We start from the raw sequence: 18,807 nt of genomic DNA, 5'->3' as shown, positions 1-18,807 counted from the left end.
AGAAAGGTGTTGCCAATGAAATTTATACTTAGATAAGCAGCACTTAAATATCGTTGACTCTATAAAATGCGTTGTGCCAAGATATACATTAATAATTTCGCCAGTAATTACTTAGCTGACTGAGCAAAGTAATACGTTTGCATGATGGAATATACCATTTCATCATTACTAGCTGGTGTCTTAGAATTAATATGACATTAATCGTGTAATTTTTTATTTTATTATAAAAGATTTTGCCGGCTGGCAATCGAAAGTTCTACATATCGGCTGAATGCGATTAATTAAATCTGTTATAAAATGACATCAATATTAATGGCAGTTCCAATAAAGTAGTAACTGTACAATCAATTTTGTTGGTACTTTAATTTAAGTAAGTAAAATTAAAGATTTTGAGTATCTGCCAATTCCTGATATATTTCTCAAGCGTATGTTAAGCATATAACTTACACTCGTCCACATTGTAATGTGTAAGTGCTTGTTACTTTTATGTTATACAGACATCATTGGATATTTATGAGTTTACTCGATATAATTTTTATATTGATAATATTTGTTTAAAAAGGTATGAAAATTGTGAAATTTGAGGTTCATTATGTATATTTATCTGTATCTGTAATATCGGTTTGTTAATTAATAGAATATTAACGCTTCAGTTAAAGTTAATTCAATGTGCAATATTTTTCACAGTGAAATATAATTCCACAGGCACCTGTGTAACATTGACTTCCTCCTTGTATCATGATGAATCCGCCATGTTGTTATAGTGTAGTGTGGCGTGACTGTGTTGTAGAAATTTGTCTACTTGAATGTTACTTTAAACTAAGAATAACGATTTAGTGGAATGAATTGATACTAATAGTTGCTTTAAGCTTATTAAGACGTGTAGGAGAACTTTTATTTCTTGTTTCTGGCATAGCGTGGGTATCGTGTAAAACGTAATTGATGAAAATGAGTTCTTATTTGCAAGTTGCTGAAGATGAAGGCGAGGAACCCATAGAATTACCTTCGGAGGATGATGGTACTTTATTATTGTCGACGCTCTCTGCTCAGTTTCCTGGTACGTGTGGTTTGAAATACAGAAATCGAGAGTCGCGTACTGTGCGTTGTGTGAGACTAGTAGATGGCCGATTGCATCTTCCTGATGATGGTTGGGGAAATAACGTTTTTTACTGCGTTTTCCCAAAAGGTAAGCAATTTACCATTTACTACAACCGAATTGAGTATATTTTCATGTAGTTGCTAAATTTTTTTTGTTAACCGTGAAACGTTTTCTCTCGTGTTGTGTAATAATCACAAATGTAGGTTTTAAGCTGATGTAATGAAACATTGATTTTAAAACTATGATTTAATTGTTTAAACAATTTAATAACTTATAAAAGGAGAGAAATTATAGTATTGCGATAGTTAAGATAATTTTTTTTTAGGATTTGTGTCTTATCCTGTTTGTATTTAGGCGGCTTGTGTATGCGTCTAGTCAGATCACTGACATTTTTCATGCGTTATCACCTGTATGTAACCTTTTTCTTTCTACTCATCTTATTTGAATAGTAATCCCAGTATTTATGATTTGTATATCACATGATTAGTTTGGTAGATTTAATAAATTCTTCGAAAATATGTTCCTACTAAATGACATTCTGTTTAGAAATTTTGATATAGAGTTTATTGAAATAATTGTGGCACTGTGATAATCGGTTTTTCTATTTTGTCCTCAGATAATATAATTAAATTCTGAAATTACTTTTATTTTTGTATTTGTATTGGAACATAGTTGTAAAACTTTACAATTTCAGAATGAAACTGCTTTACATTCTTTTTATTCAGCTCTTTAGTATTATTTATCAAATTGTTTTGTTCATATCAGCTTTTAACAGCCTAAACGATTTCATTGAAATTGTCAACAAAATAGGGCTATTGTCTTAGGTTATTTAGGTTTAGACAATCATATTTATATTCTGGTGTTACATTTTCTCTGATATATTTTAATATTTAGTTTTAGATGAAATTTAGTTTTTGTTCAGAAATGGATAATTTTTGAGTCATTACAGTGGATTTGGCTCTAATGCTATTTAATGTATCATAGTTTTGTTTATCATGAAACAAAATTATTGTCAGCATCTGTGAACACTTAATATGCATAAGTTCATTTAATTCAATAGATTTATTACATGTCAGTGTTAAGTATGTCAACATCATCTTCATTAGGCTAAAGATTATTGCTGGAAAGAATATGGATATAATATACAATCCATAAACTTTTCTTCATTAACTTCACAAATTAGGCCTGCATAATGTGTGAACATGTTTTTTAGCTGCATATTTTATCTAAGCCCCAATCTCCTAGTTAAAACTATTGTCATATAGTTGCTTGACTGTCTTGTTCTACTGATTTAGCAAAGTTATCAAAGTTGTGTCATAATGAAACTCCATGTTTGAGAAATACTTTCATTTAATTGTTCTTTTTTTTTCTCTCCTTAGTTTTGTCTTTTTTTAATACATATATTTTCCCTGTTACAGGATGCTTTTTTCCTATTTCATTTTATTTCTCCTTCACACATTTATTTAAGCCGATAGCAGTTATGCTCTTCCCAGGCTTAACTTTCATTCTTTTCTTTGGTTTTGGGTGTCCAGACTTGTTATTTTTCTCTCTACTTAAACAGTTATTGAAAGAACACAAATTGTTCACATTAACAATCTTTTCAAGTAATATATGTTCATCTAAGTTACATTCTCGTATGTTTTGTAGACATTAAATTTGACTAACCTAACCATTCCCACAACCATTTCTATTTAATCTAATGGTGATCTAGGTAGTCTTGAAATCACCTTTAAGGTAAGAACCAAAAAATTCTAGATGGCAAGATAAGGTTTTTTTTTATTGCTCAAACTCAGATTATTACCTATTAATTAAATTATAGTAATTTTCAATTATACTTTGCACTGAAAGCTGTTAAAAAAGAAAAACATAATCAATTTATCATTTTACATTTATGAACTTGAAAATGGATTTTATGGTAACTGATTTGAATTAATTGAAACTTTTAAAACACCTGCATAAATTTGGAAAATCTTTAAAAATTACTGGAATAAAATCTTAAGTAAATGTAGGAACAAAAGAACAGATATTTGGGATATACCTATGTGCCAGCAACAAAATTCTTTAAAGTAAAAAAAAAAAGTGAAACTATTTTAAAATGATGTGACATCATAATTTGTTTTAAAAATTTGATGATTTCCTTCCTTAATTGCCATTTTAACCCTAGGAATCGCATATGAGTCCCTATTCTAGTGCAAACAGTAATGCAAATATAGTGGAATTTCCCTCACAACTACCTACCTACCTACCTACTGCCCAAAACATCACCAACTGACATATCGAGTTTTGTACCTTTCAGGTGAGGTAAAGTTTATCTCATGAGAAAAAATTAAATTCATATTTTTTTGAAATAAAAACATCTCCAGCTGTAACAAATTAAGTAGTTGGTTTGAAGTGTCAAATTAAGTTTAATTAAGGAAGTTTTAAAAATTTCACTGTAATATTTTAAAGAAATTTTTTTAGCAACAAAATTGGCAGAAATTAGTATATTGTACATTTTTGGTAGATTTATTATTTTTCTACCCCTGCATGATTTAACTTCTGAAAATACAGACAAAGATTCTTGGTTTTTCTAAATGTCTGTCTACTCTTGTAGTAAGTTTTGTTATCAAGGAAATGATGGTTTTATCTTGTCAGATTAAATATTACATGCTTCAGTGTGAAGGGAAATTTTAATTTAAGTTTAAAGTAATCTGATTAGTCTCATAACCACTAATTTCTTTATGCTACATGTAACTAGATGTTAGATATTTATTACTGATAAATAATTATGTATTATGGACTGCCTTTTCAATGAAAACATGCGTTGAGTCCAGCAGATCCAGTTCAGTCATTTGTAAAATGTCAATGTCAATGTAAATGTAATGTCTTTCAAGTGTAGATTGGCAGAAGTTTTTTTGCAGATAGTACAATTGTGGAGATTCTTCGTTGTTTATTCTGAATATTCCCTTTTTTCATTATGAAGTTTAGCTATTACTGTCACTGCTTATTTTTTAGATTTTATCATTGGAAACTTTTATCACCCTTTTTATTTCTTGTGTTATTTTAATTTGAGTTTGATTTATTGAAATTGTTTTATGGACAAATTTATCATTAGTATGTAAAGACAGTTTTTTTTTTAAAGAAGCCACTACTATTGCAATTTATTTTCTTAGTGTAGTTGGTTTCATAATGTAGAAGGTTCAATGTGTCATGGGACTGGACTTTATTATGTGGTTGTTCATATATACTACTCAGAATAAGCAGATCATACAAGCTGATTTTTTCTATTATTTTCATTATGTCCTAATTAGAATATTCTCTCATGCCTGTAATTTAAGATTTTTTCCCTATATTTATTTTTGAAGCTCTAGTTTGGGGTCTTTTCTGCTTTCCCCCACGATTGTTTTTTTTATATTACGTATTAGTAATTGCTTGTGTTATAATTATACAGTATTTGGAGGTATTTGCAGAGGAATTATAATTAACCAAACCTAACTATCTTTTTCCTGTTTGCCCTCTGGGAATTACCGTCTGATATTACTTCAGATGATAAATGAGGATGATATCTAAGATTGTAAGTGAAGTGCAGTCTAGTACAGTCTCAGGTTGACCATTTCTGAAATGTGTGGTTAATTGAAACCCAACCATCACTGATATTCACGATCTAGTATTCAAATCTGTATGAAAGTAACTGCCTTCACCAGGACTTGAATGCTGTAATTCTCAACTTCCAAATAAGCTGATTTGCGAAGACGCGTTCACCACTAGACCAACCTGGTGGGTCATCCAAAAACTTAACCCATGCACGTTAGTCAAGTTAGCACGCGTAGGCTAAGTTTGGTTAGATTATATTTATAATTGTAAGCATATAATTATAGCATGAGCAAAATTACTAATATGTAATGTAAAAAAAAAAACATTGTGGGAGAAAACACCTCCCTAGTTTGTCAGCTAACATAAATGATACTTTGTGTTGATCAAAATTTTCCAATTTTAGTCATAAGTTTTTATTAACTTAAATTGTATATATCCATTAAAAAATTCTATTTCAAAATTTGTTGTATCCTTTTCTTTAAAGCTCTTCTGTATGGTGTTAGTATATTTATTTTATTACTTGCTCTGTATTTGTTTTATTGTTAATTAAAATTAAATATTTGTAAATAAAACAATATATTGGAAAAAAAAGAAATACATAAAATTAAAGAAAACTTGAAATAATGTCGCTTTAACAATAAATTTTTTTTATTCCAGTACACATACAATATATTAGAACATTGAAATTTTGAAAATTGCTTGGATACACACATCCTTTAGAAGTGGTATGAAAATGTCCTTTTCTTGTTCTGCTTATTACAAAGATATGAGCAATGCAAAGTAAAATTTAACTTAACGTAATTATAGTTGGTCATAAAATTCAAATAATTGTATTGACATGGACATTAATTTACTCATGCTTACACCCCTTTTTTATGTAGCCTACTTGTCACAAAATTTATGAATGCATTTTAATCAGTTGCCCAGAGCATAAGAATGATCTTATTCAAAAAAAATTATTATCGGATACTTTATTTATGCTTTTCAGAAAACAAAAGAAAGTCTGATGACCATTAGGAAAATTCTACAGCAAAAACAAAAAGGACGGAAACAAAAATGAAGTGCACAGATTTGATTATTCTTGGAAAACTTCTGAACAGCAGTTGAGAGAATATTTTGAGTCATTTGGTGAAGTTTTAATGGCACAGGTAGGCTGTTTATGTTGTACTTTGTTAAGGGAATCACAAGAGGTTTATTTAATTTTTGTATTGTGATCTTTAATTTGTCGTGATAACATGTACTAAAACGTAATTACTCTAACAATATTTACATTTCTTAACAATTGAATAACATCATAAATATAATTTTGTTTTATGAATTGCTAAAACAGAATTATAGCTGAGTCTCTTGTAGGTGGCCTACTCCTTCAATATTAAATTAAATATGTTTAGTAATTTAAAGTTTAACTTATTTAGAACAGTCATTAGACCTGCAAAAGATTTATTTCAGTTGTGGAGTAAATTTAATCTATCATCGTAAATACACTTTACACATTTTTAACAGAAAAGACACCATTAAAAAGTCTTTTCTGTAATTTAAATTTACTCTTTCTGTAAATAAACATTTAGCCTTCCTAAATTTGAAACCTAAGCAAGTACTATGTTGGTCAAACTCTCACATTGCTTGGTATGAAAGGCAGGTTCTACTTTAAGAAATATGATTTTCTAAATTTCCTGATTGTGAAAAAAAGTTTCTAAGCCAGTTATGTGTAGAAGAAAAAATATATTACACTATGTGGCAGTAGTATTACTTTGCCTGAGTGTGTTAAAATTCAACTTGCAGCTTAGTATTTTGACCTTTTCCATTTTTGGGTTTATACTGGTTTTTCTTTTACCACTAATAATACAGGTCAACAGTAAAAAAAAATTTAGAACTGAGATAAAAGTAGGTGAATAAGAATGTGTTTTTTATGCTGAATCTTAAAATGAAATCAGTTTTCTTTTATCACCCTCAGATTTTTAGTTATGATCTTTTAAAATATTGAGAAACTTCTCAGATTCATGAGATGAATCACAGATTCATCTCATAAATACAAGAATTCTCGGCAAATGCAAGTCTAGGTTGCTCAGTTCTGCTTGTGTGACAAAGTGAGAGTTCAGTATTTGATTCTTCTGGTATGTATTTTCCACAATTTTCCACTACTTAATCAGTACCTATACTGCAAGCATTTCAATTACCCATTAGATTATATTCCCTATTTTAAAAGTTTAAATTTTGTAAACATTAGTTTACAATAGTTCTTCTAATGAATATATACTCCCATATCTTCCCAGAATAGGAACAAATTGTTATTACAAACTGTTGTTAAAAAAATTGTTTATAACATTTTTAAGCACACTGTTACGTTTTTAAAATTTCAACGTAATGAAATTTTCTTCAGAATGAATTCAGCTATTAGTATGACTTGCTGTGTTGTTTAGTAGTGGTTTTTATCACACACACACATTACAAAGATTGTTTCATAAGCGGTGTCATAAATTTAGTGAAAGATTTATATGACAAAACAACTTTTTGTATTATTTTATTGAACATAAACATTTGACTGTCCCTTGGGAGACAAGATAAATCCTGGGCTCCACATGTAGCAATCATTAATTGCTAAGTTAAACTAACCCAGTGGTTAAAGAAAAGCATTTAAGGAAAGAAAGAGCATTTGCCTTTTGGTGTACCTGATTTGGCAATGAAGAAGATTGTTACTGAAGATTCCTACTAACCATTATGATGACTGCTATTTTTCTGCAACAAATGCAACTGAATTCAATTCCAACAATAAAATCAGTATTGAATACCCAAATCTTCATTCAGCTTTGAGACCAGTACTTCATGGTGTTGATTTACAGATTCAGATTGCTCCAATTTCTTGGTAAGAAATTTCTGATTCCCTACAACGCTCAGTCTATGAATAATCAACTTCAACAGATATTAATTACATACCAGAAGAATCAAATACTGAACTCTCACTTTGTCACACAAGCAGAACTGAGCAAAACAGTGTGCTTAAAAATGTTATAAACATTTTTTTAACAACAGTTTGTAATAACAATTTGTTCCTATTCTGGGAAGATATGGGAGTATATATTCATTAGAAGAACTATTGTAAACTAATGTTTACAAAATTTAAACTTTTAAAATAGGGAATATAATCTAATGGGTAATTGAAATGCTTGCAGTATAGGTACTGATTAAGTAGTGGAAAATTGTGGCCAGAGCATATATAATGAAAGAAAAAGGCTTATTGATTGCCTTAAAGAGAATAAAATGTCCACATAATAGATACTTAAAAACCATAAAAGAAAAATCTAAGCGTGGAAATTATAGGAGGTAAAATTGTGTATTGACTATGTAAATGAACACAAATTTAAAAACATTAACAAGAAACCTGGATTAACATAAGCTAAGGTACTTACATATTAATGCCACCGCAGCTACAGCTTTATTTAAAAACAAAGTAGTCAATTGGATTTCGGTGGAAAATGGGCCGATGTAGAGTTTAACATAAATAAATATTTATTTTATAAATATAATTTAACCAAACTTAACCTACGCTCGCTTTGCTCACTAACCTTGACTAATTAACACCGTAATTTTTTGAGTATTTATTTAATAAATTATCCGCATGTGAAATAGGAAGGTTTTATTGTAAACAAAATCTAGGAAAATCAATCATGCCTGTAAAATAAATACTAGGAATAGAACAGTGACTCTTCATTAAGGGAAGAAGGCAATGATCGAGAGAAAATAAATGGAGGTAAGAAGATAAATGTGAAGGATGAGGAAGGTAGGCTCAATAAAAATTGAATGATGAATTAAAGAGATATAAAATGCAAAAGTGGCTGGCAGATTAATATTGCTCAGACAGTGAAAGAAAAGAATTATACATATTAAAGTATAAAAAAGTAAAAGCAGTAATGAGTGGTAAATGGAGGAAGAGTACAGACTAATGAACTGGCCAGAAAAGATGGCAAGAGTATTATGCAGAGAGGTAGAGATACTTAAAGAAAGAAATATCTGCACAGGATCTATTCTATATTATTAAAATAAAAAGCCAGTTAGTCTGTTTATAAATTCAGAATGAAGTAGAAGAGGTTATAGCAGAAGCAACAATCCTAAAGTTGAAAGTTGTACAAGCATATGTAGAATTGAAAAGTTATGGAGAGTGATGAGCTGTCAGTAAAATTATTAAATGTGTTATACGTGTAATTTAAATACAATTATATATACAATCTAATTATATTTTATGATATTATCACATGCTCGTGGTTCAACAAGGATATTGGGGGATAGCACATGAAAGAATTTATTACTCTTAAATAACTTATACAAAATAGCAATTCGTATTAAACACTAAGTAATAATAATTAAATTATGAATTCTAAAATACAATTATGATTTACTATACACTTTAAAATTAATAGAAACTAATATGGAATTAACAGTAAGATAAAATTGAAAAATCAACAATTCACTAAATTCAAGTATTATTCACTTTTAGTGTTTACAAAAGAATTACACTACACTTTGTAAATGAATAGAATTCAACCACTGTCAAAAATGGAATACTGGTGGACATTCTTCACTTGTTTGTTACCAAACACTTATTCTAACTGCTCCTGCACATTGTGATCACTTTTATTGCACACTGAATTAAACTTGAAAAACTGTCACCATGCTGGTCCTCGGCAGTATTTTTTATCTCTTAACTTGCAATACCAATATCTGACTTGTCCTTTTTGTTCAAGTATGTTAATGTCCATTTTCCATAGCATCTACACTTTTAAGTTCTTTTCTAGAAAGAACCTGTTTGTCTTCTAAATTCTATATTCATTTTCTCTCTTTATGGGGAAGCTTCTGTACAATGTATTAATATAATTAATAATTATGTTTTGTGGCCATATGGTACTTGTTTTAGACCCCCTCACTAATTAATATTTTTAAATTAAATCTTTTGTTTAACAATTATTGTTTTTAAAAAACAATTTTTATTTTACACAATTAATATTACAATTTTATATTTTCATTTGATTTCTATTATTAACTATTATTATTGAATATTTATTTCAATAATTATTTATTAACATTCAGCATATATGCTAATGTGTAACTACTAGAGAATTGAATAAAATATTTCATAGACAAAGGCTTCAGCTGTAATAAAAATTCTAAGAAATGAAAGATTACTAAGAATACACTCCAGTGTTAATGTTTGTTTACGCCATTGTGTAAAGTTGCGTTATTTCCAATGAATTCAAAGCTAGAGTTGGGTCTTGTTGTTTGTTACAGGCTTGGTAAATTTAGGCAGTCATTTCAAAATATTCATCAAATATTTAATTTTGTTTTATAATTATTATACAATGTAACAAATAATTTATAATAGGATACTTCAGAATTCTTCGTGTTTTTTTTTATTACACAAAAAATATATGTTATAATTTTATTACACTAAACATATATGTTTAACAAATGCATACGTTTTTTTTTTTAAACTAAACGTATCCAAACGATTTAATTCTAAGCAGTTGTGTATCGTATTAACAATCAAATAAAATTCAATAAAGGCTCCTGTGAATTTGTTCATTTAAAAATTAGAGAATTTAATGTTTATTTTATGTACATTAAATGACATAACCTAATTGTTGTAAATTACCTTACATGACTCCCAAAAAAGTTTGTAATCAATTAAAATAATTACTTTATTCTTGATAATTTATCAAGGAATATATGGTAAGAAGTGGTTTCTTAAAGGCTCCTGTGAATTTGTTCATTTAAAAATTAGAGAATTTAATGTTTATTTTATGTACATTAAATTACATAACCTAATTGTTGTAAATTACCTTACATGACTCCCAAAAAAGTTTGTAATCAATTTAAATAATTACTTTATTCTTGATAATTTATCAAGGAATATATGGTAAGAAGTGGTTTCTTAAAGGCTCCTGTGAATTTGTTCATTTAAAAATTAGAGAATTTAATGTTTATTTTATGTACATTAAATGACATAACCTAATTGTTGTAAATTACCTTACATGACTCCCAAAAAAGTTTGTAATCAATTAAAATAATTACTTTATTCTTGATAATTTATCAAGGAATATATGGTAAGAAGTGGTTTCTCTCATACGTATACACATTTTCAAATATACAGGTTGACGTGTAATATAGAACTATAAATCAACTTATCAAACCCATTTATTTGTAGATTATGTTTAATGCAACATCTGATACCATAACTCTCAACAAAAAAAATTCTAACTACTTCTGCTTCTACCTTAGTTACTTCTCATGTACCATATACTATACATAACGTAAAGTAGCAAATGATGTACTTATCTGTTTGGGAAATAATGAATTGCAGAAGCATGCAAATTAATCTGAACGCAGATGTTATTTAATAAAAATTTATTTTATTTAGAAAAAAAAATTATACCTATACAAATTGTAATATCTAGTAACTATTATATTCTCCTTTATTCTTTATCACTTCACGTACAAAATTTGGCATTGATTCAACAAGTGTACTACACATTTTTTTGATTTCATCACAAAAATATACCAGTATAATTGCTTTAATAAGATCAATTTTTGTGATACAATTCATTTTTGGGTATTTTTAAAATTATCCAAAAATTTTCAGCTGGATTTCAGCCTAGGGAGTTGCCTCGCCATGAAATCACTTTAATAGTTTCATGCTTCAATAAAATTTTCCACTCTTTGGAAACTTGACGTGACTTCAAATCTTCTTCAACACTCCATTGCCTTGTCGGAATTAAATTGAAGTTGCATCACAATCCTTTACTTCAGAAAATTGACATATACATCAATTTTCAACAAATCATCTATTGGAAGTAATAAACAAGGGGTTTCAAATGTGAAACAGCCCCAGAACATTTTTTTCTGGGGAGATTCAACTGATTGTTGAAAATGAGGTGATGTATTTTCATCTGATACTTTTGTGATATATGGAACGCTTTGCCCCTGAACATAAAAATGTAGTCATAAAAAAACAACATTTTTCCTGTTTTATTTTCCAGATAAGATCAGATAAGATTTCCATGCATTGGATCATAAGAGCCTTTTTTTTTTTTGCATATAGCTGTGTTAGAAGCTGCTTTTTAGCTGGTCAACAAGCTTTTCAACTGCAAGAAGTTGAAATCTATTTCCTTTATTATAAATTCAAGACCCACAGAACAAAAAAATAAGAAAGTATGATTTTGTATTAAAAAATGAAATAAACTTTCACAAAACGCTATTTAAAACATGAAAATTGATCAATAACCAAAGGAAAATAATCTCTTATAACATGGACAACTTAAAGAATGGTATGGTCAAGCATTATAGCCACAACATAGAAATAAACAAAAAATTCTCTGAATTCAGATTAATTTGTATGCTACTATACATTGTTTCCATTGTTATTATACTGCTTATTATATTTAAATTGGCCCTATCCACTGATCCATTTTATTTTTGCAGGTTTATACAGGGGTTATTTTTTTTTCAAGGTCCGATCGGTCGCGAAATAAAAACCCGTGCAAAAATCAGATGAACCTTTGCACAGCGTCTCTAGTATGGCCTTCAATCACATCACATCACTTCGTTTAGTTCTGAACACGCAGCTAGCATGTAAACATGTCTTCAACAATAGCATCTTCTGCCAAGTGTGATGTGCCGGAATGGAGTTCTCTTGGTGGAATTCATGGAACTTGGCACGACCATCACTGCAGCCTCATACTGCGAGACTTTTCTACGTCTGCGAAGGGCAATTCAGAATAAGCGGAGAGGAATGTTGTCATCAGGCATTGTCTTTCTCCATGACAATGCTCGGCTGTACACTGCAGCTGTAACAAAGAAGCTCCTGCAGTGTTTTTGTTGGGAACTGTTTGATCACCCACCATACAGCCCGGACACTGCTCCATCTGATTTTCGCCTCTTTGCTCACATGAAACGCTGGCTAGGAGGACAACATTTTGGTACAGACATCGAGCTGCAGACCGGCGTAGAAACATGGTTGAAAACACAACTATGTATGTACTTGTTACAAATAAAAAAAATTTTTATTTTCACTGTGGTTTTAATTTCGTGACCGATCAGACCTTGAAAAAAAAATAATCCTCGTATTATTGCTAGTTTCATAATTATAATTTTTATTTATATAAATTTCTTGATAAGGTATTACATTTACACTGCTTAATGGATCAACAGATATTCTTAATAAATTAAAACAAAGATTCTGTTCATTTTTATTGGTATTAACAACTGCGTTGTTTGTTTTAACTTCATGTTATAGTGTGTTATTTGTTTTAAAATAAAGCATTGGTTTTGGAACTGTTTAATATTTAATTTGTTTAAACTCAATTGGAAATTGATATAAACTTCAATATTTTACTTAAAAAATCGTTAAATTGCAATTCAAACTGTGTTTCAACAATGACATGTCTTCAATACAGCACCTATTTCATATTTTAAATCTGATTGATGTGAATATCTTTTTACCTTTTTATAATCAATTAGATAGTTTCAATAAAACTTATAAATCTTTATTGAAAACTGAAAATAACCTGGCAAAAAATCTTGTAGTATGCATTAGGTTTATTTGATTTTAGGTATGAATGATAATTCAAATGTTAAATGATTATTTGGCATACTAGTGTACAAATGATAGCTTTCACTCAAAAATCATAAATAAATTTTATTAGCAGATCAGGATTATACTAGTTCAGATCCATTTCTTACCTTAATGGGCTTTATCATTAATTATTGACCTTATTGTTAATTCATTATAACTTTTCTTTTGCCCATACTGAATTTCCAAAGAATGATTTTCTTTATTGTTATCTAAGTAAGCAGACCTATATTGCTACTCTTATGACATCATTCTTAAATACTTCATAGGCAAAACTAGTTATGCTTTAAATTAAATTTTAAAGTAGATGAAAGATTATTTTCTTTAATGTTTCTATCATTCTTCATAATCAGTTGAAAATTATCTGGATTCAAACAAAATGGTAAATTCAATAGAAACCTTACATTAACATTTGTTACATAATTGTAAATATATAAGGACACAAAATAATATTTCATCATAAAAGGTATTTGTAAATTTAATAAAATAGATTTTTGTTTTGTGATCTCAACAGGAAAATGTAATTTATATTTATTGTTAATAAATACAAGGCATTTAAAATTTCAATAATACAGGGTGATTTTTTAGTCCTGTTATCCAATTGTTAATGTCTGGTAATTTTTTTCTAAGAAAAGGAAATTTTGTTTTGTGACACGAAGTTGGAAGCGCTACTCAGCCGGTATAGATACGGCAGTGTGAGTTGATTCTCCTCGAGCTGTATAAACTCTTGTGCCGTTACCGGTAGTGTTACAAACAGAATGTCTTTTACCATAAAACAACGTGTTTTCATTCTTGAACAATATTTTGCTATGAAATTGTACACGAGTGTAAAATAATAATTTCAAATTAAATTTGTTGGTGTTCCTGCGCCAGAAAAAATGTAAATTTCTATCCTAGCAAACCGCTTTCGAGAGACAGGTAGTGTTTGCGACAGAAAATGTAGTGGTTGACCAACTTGCTTGACAGATGATTTTTTTAGAGAATGTGAAAACAAGATTCCTCAATTCTCCAGGGAAAAGTTTAAAACTTTCCACGCAAGTCGATTTGTCATATTCAAGTGTTCAGAAAGCTGCTAAAAAATTGAAATCATATCCGTATCACGTACGATTATTCCAAGAGCTTCAGCCTCCAGATTTAAACAAGCAATTGTAATATTGCTGTCGGTTTAGGTCTCTCGTAAACGATAACGGAATCAAATTTTTAAATACAATGTTTTTTAGTGATGAAGCTTGAATCCACCTCGATGGTTATGCGAACAGTCAAAACTGTCGAATTGTTATGATTTGTTACGGTTTACAGAATTTGCACGGTATGCAGAACGGTTAACATTGTGCCATCTTCTGTGTGTGTTCACCAGGAGGTGAAGTGGAGACCTCTGGATAGATAGGAATGGCAACCGAAGTGAACTCTGTGGTTGTCCAGGGCACTAGGACAACATTCTGCATCAGGTGGTTCTGAGTATGATTACTTTAACATTGCTGCATCACCTCTGCCAGATGCTAACTACAAATATCTTTTGTGATAATATGGTAAATATGTTAACTTTTTGTAATATAAATATGTAATTAAAATTTATTTTATTTTAATTTCATTATTTTTATTCTAATTTAATGCTGAAGCGATAGCATATTGTTTCTCTATTCTATATATCTTGTTTCTTATCGTTCTGAAAAAGTGTTACTGTGCATATATTTTTGTTGTTTTGATTGCTCCATATGTTGAGTTAGTATTTTTCTTATTTCTTTGTGTAATCTATTGTTTTCTTTTATCGTTTTTGTAATTTTTGCTACTATTTTTGTGTAATTTTCAGTCATATTTTTATTTCCAACTCTTTGTATCTGTGGATGCGACCATATGTAAATAACAAATAACAGAGTTGTTTACTGCAACTATATTTTTTATGCGAGTAAATGATATTCATGTTATTATTTGAATCGCTTATTATCGTTTTAAAATATTACCGATATAAGAATTGGATATTGTAATTGATATTTATTAGTTCAACATGGACTGATCATTATCTATAAATGATAATGATATAATTGAACTTTTAAACGGTTCATCTGATAACGACTTGGACAGTGATTCTCATTTTCTTGTGAATATTACCAACGACTAGCACGATATAGAACAGGATTTATAACCTCCTGTCCAGAAAGGTAAAGATATTCGATGTAGGACCTCGAATATCTGTCGCTAAAAAAAAAGACAATACATCGGGCTTAGAATGGCTGATTTATGATGTTACCACAAAGCTTTCCAACCCTCAAATATTTATCGGTACTCCAGGAATAAACTTCCCAATTGATGACCTTAAAAATGTATATTCATTATTAAAGTTATTTTTTACTAATAAAATAGTTGATATTCTAGTGAAGAAGACTAATCTTATGTCAAAAATGTCTTTAAAAAAATAATAAATACTAAACCGGTTTTTGAGGTTTCACCTGTGGAAACAGACTGATAATATGAGATGCTTTTGTTTGCAGCCGTATAAATGCAATCAGGAATCACTTGGAAGCCACAAATTGAAAGTTATTATACAAACAAGCCTCTTTTTACAATTCTTGGATGTAGAAAAATTTTATCCAAAAGTGTTAAACTTCTGTCGCATATCATCCATCTTACTGATGATAATACTAATCCATCTAAAAAAATAAGATCGATTATTGACTATCTTGTTAACAGATTCAGAGAAGTATACACACCAGAAAAAAAATTTAGCAACTGATGAAAGTTTACTGAAAAGGAGGACTTAACTTCATTCAGTTTATTAGAATAAAAAGAGCACGCTTTGACATTATGGCGTAAGTTATTTCAGAGTCAGAAACCGGTTATATATGTAACTTGAAAGTTCATGTAGGTACAGACACAGAAATTGTAAAAAAAGTAAAAAACCCTAATCATGGCTACACCACTTAAGCATTGTCATGAGTCTTTTAGAAATTAGTAATCTGTTAAAAGAATGGTTACTGTATTTACACTTATAACTATTATTGCCCCGGAGCTTGCTCTGGGTTGAGTGAGCGAAATATTGACTTATGGGTAACGTCAGCAAATACAGGTGTAATATTTAAAAAAAAAAAATTAAATAAAAATGAAATTCATGCAGTATGCGGTAAGGTAGGAAAAATGATGCTGTTGAAGTGGCAAGATAAACAAGATGTCTTGTGTTTAACTAAACACAAATTAGACTGCAGTTTGTTAAACTAGTGAATAATAAAGCTACCCCACCACGGTCCAATGAGATAAGTATGACATATAAATAATGTGAAGTCTTGTACACTCAGGCGTACCATTCCTGAGACGTATGCTTAACTGAACCCCAACCACCAAAGTATATCGGTATCCTCGGTTTAGTTATTAAACTTTTATAAAAGCAACTAACTTTTACTAGGATTTGAACCTGAGAACCTTTGACATTGAAAATCAGCAGTTAAACCACTGATTTGCCTGATTTTCACTGGGCGTTATGAACACACTATGAACGGGCATTGTCCCTCATGAAGTAAGCTCACTGAAGAACAGAAAACAAAATTAACATCAAGAAAAAATTATACAGTAATTACATTTACCTTAAAAATTTAACATCATATATAAACTGACTTTGTAATTTAATTTTTTTATTTCATTAGCTAGGTACATACGAAGCAAAAAATTGCACAGATAAATAATCTTGATAACCAATATATATGACCAAATTTAAGACGCTCACTGCAGAGCAATAAATTGGAGAAGATAAATCGTTCTAAATTATCAGTAAATTTGTGAATAAATAACATATTGTTATAGTTATGATACCAAAGAAAGCAGGGGCAGATAAATGTGACGAATACAGAACAATTAGTTTAACTAGTCATGCATCAAAAATCTTAACTAGAATTCTATACAGAAGAATTGAGAGGAGAGTGGAGGAAGTGTTAGGAGAAGACCAATTTGGTTTCAGGAAAAGTATAGGGACAAGGGAAGCAATTTTAGGCCTCAGATTAATAGTAGGAGGAAGATAAAAGAAAAACAAACCGACATACTTGGTGTTTATAGATCTAGAAAAGGCATTCGATAACGTAGACTGGAATAAAATGTTCAGCATTTAAAAAAAATTAGGATTCAAATACAGAGATAGAAGAACAATTGCTGACATGTACAGGAACCAAACAGCAACAGTAACAATTGAAGAACATAAGAAAGAAGCCGTAATAAGAAAGGGAGTCCGACAAGGATGTTCCCTATCTCCATTACTTTTTAATCTTTACATGGAACTAGCAGTTAATGATGTTAAAGAACAATTTAGATTCGGAGTAACATTACAAGGTGAAAAGATAAAGATGCTACGATTTGCTGATGATATAGTAATTCTAGCCGAGAGTAAAAAGGATTTAGAAGAAACAATGAACGGCATAGATGAAGTCCTACGCAAGAACTATCGCGTGAAAATAAACAAGAACAAAACAAAAGTAATGAAATGTAGAAATAACAAAGATGGACAACTGAATGTGAAAATAGGAGGAGAAAAGATTATGGAGGTAGAAGAATTTTGTTATTTGGGAAGTAGAATTACTAAAGATGGACGAAGCAGGAGCGATATAAAATGCCGAATAGCACAAGCTAAACGAGCCTTCATTAAGAAATATAATTTGTTTACATCAAAAATTAATTTAAATGTCAGGAAAAGATTTTTGAAAGTGTATGTTTGGAGTGTACCTTTATATGGAAGTGAAACTTGGACAATCGGAGTAACTGAGAAGAAAAGATTAGAAGCTTTTGAAATGCGGTGCTATAGGAGAATGTTAAAAATCAGATGGGTGGATAAAGTGACAAATGAAGAGGTATTGCGGCAAATAGATGAAGAAAGAAGCATTTGGAAAAGAATAGTTAAAAGAAGAGACAGACTTATAGGCCACATACTAAGGCATCCTGAAATAGTCGCTTTAATATTGGAAGGACAGGTAGAAGGAAAAAATTGTGTAGGCAGGCCACGTTTGGAATATGTAAAACAAATTGTTAGGGATGTAGGATGTAGAGGGTATACTGAAATGAAACGACTAGCACTAGATAGGGAATCTTGGAGAGCTGCATCAAACCAGTCAAATGACTGAAAACAAAAAAAAACATCGTGTGAAAGGCCAAGATATGTCGAAATTTCCCGGAAGTCGAATCACGGTACCATTACAATAGGTATAGCTTTCTTATGAAATTTACCTAAAACATTTGATCGTCCAAAAATATAATGAAACAAACTATTTTATAATTAGGGGGGTTTTACCCATTTAATTTCCTTAAAATTGGATAATTCATTCGGTTTGAAAAATATATATTTTACGTAAAATTATAAACAATAATTTATTTTAATTATTACATATCTTTTACCGATTTTGAATAAAAGTCCATTTAAAACCAGGACCTCCTTTTTATTACATTAAACATCGGACCTTTAATTATTAAATATCACGTGATTATTTTCAAGTCATTTAAATATTACGTGATGCATTGATATAAAGCGTAAGCTTCCATACCC

At 29.7% G+C, this 18,807-nt stretch overlaps 1 protein-coding gene across 9 annotated transcripts in view; it reads left to right on the top strand.

Moving 5' to 3' along the window:
- The first annotated feature begins 726 nt into the window (after positions 1-726).
- LOC142332600 (AP-3 complex subunit delta-like) overlaps positions 727-18,807 on the top strand; it is a 90,948-nt gene continuing 72,867 nt past the window's right edge. For 2 of the 9 annotated variants that reach the window (XR_012758341.1, XM_075379129.1), the window contains exons 1-3: positions 727-1,186; positions 5,661-5,820; positions 14,592-14,821. Coding sequence is in view for 2 of the 9 variants with exons in the window: in XM_075379132.1 (XP_075235247.1) it covers positions 14,753-14,821 (69 nt within the window). In the remaining 7 variants the exon portion in view is untranslated. Of the gene's footprint in view, positions 1,187-5,660; positions 5,821-14,591; positions 14,822-18,807 lie in introns of those variants that run through there. The other 7 variants (XR_012758342.1, XM_075379132.1, XR_012758343.1 and 4 more) reach the window with 6 other exon arrangements.

This window comes from Lycorma delicatula, chromosome 11 (genome assembly GCF_047948215.1).
Source record: "Lycorma delicatula isolate Av1 chromosome 11, ASM4794821v1, whole genome shotgun sequence".
Lineage (NCBI taxonomy): Eukaryota > Metazoa > Arthropoda > Insecta > Hemiptera > Fulgoridae > Lycorma > Lycorma delicatula.
Note: the sequence above shows the minus strand (reverse complement) of the source record. Positions and strands in the feature narration are given on the sequence as shown.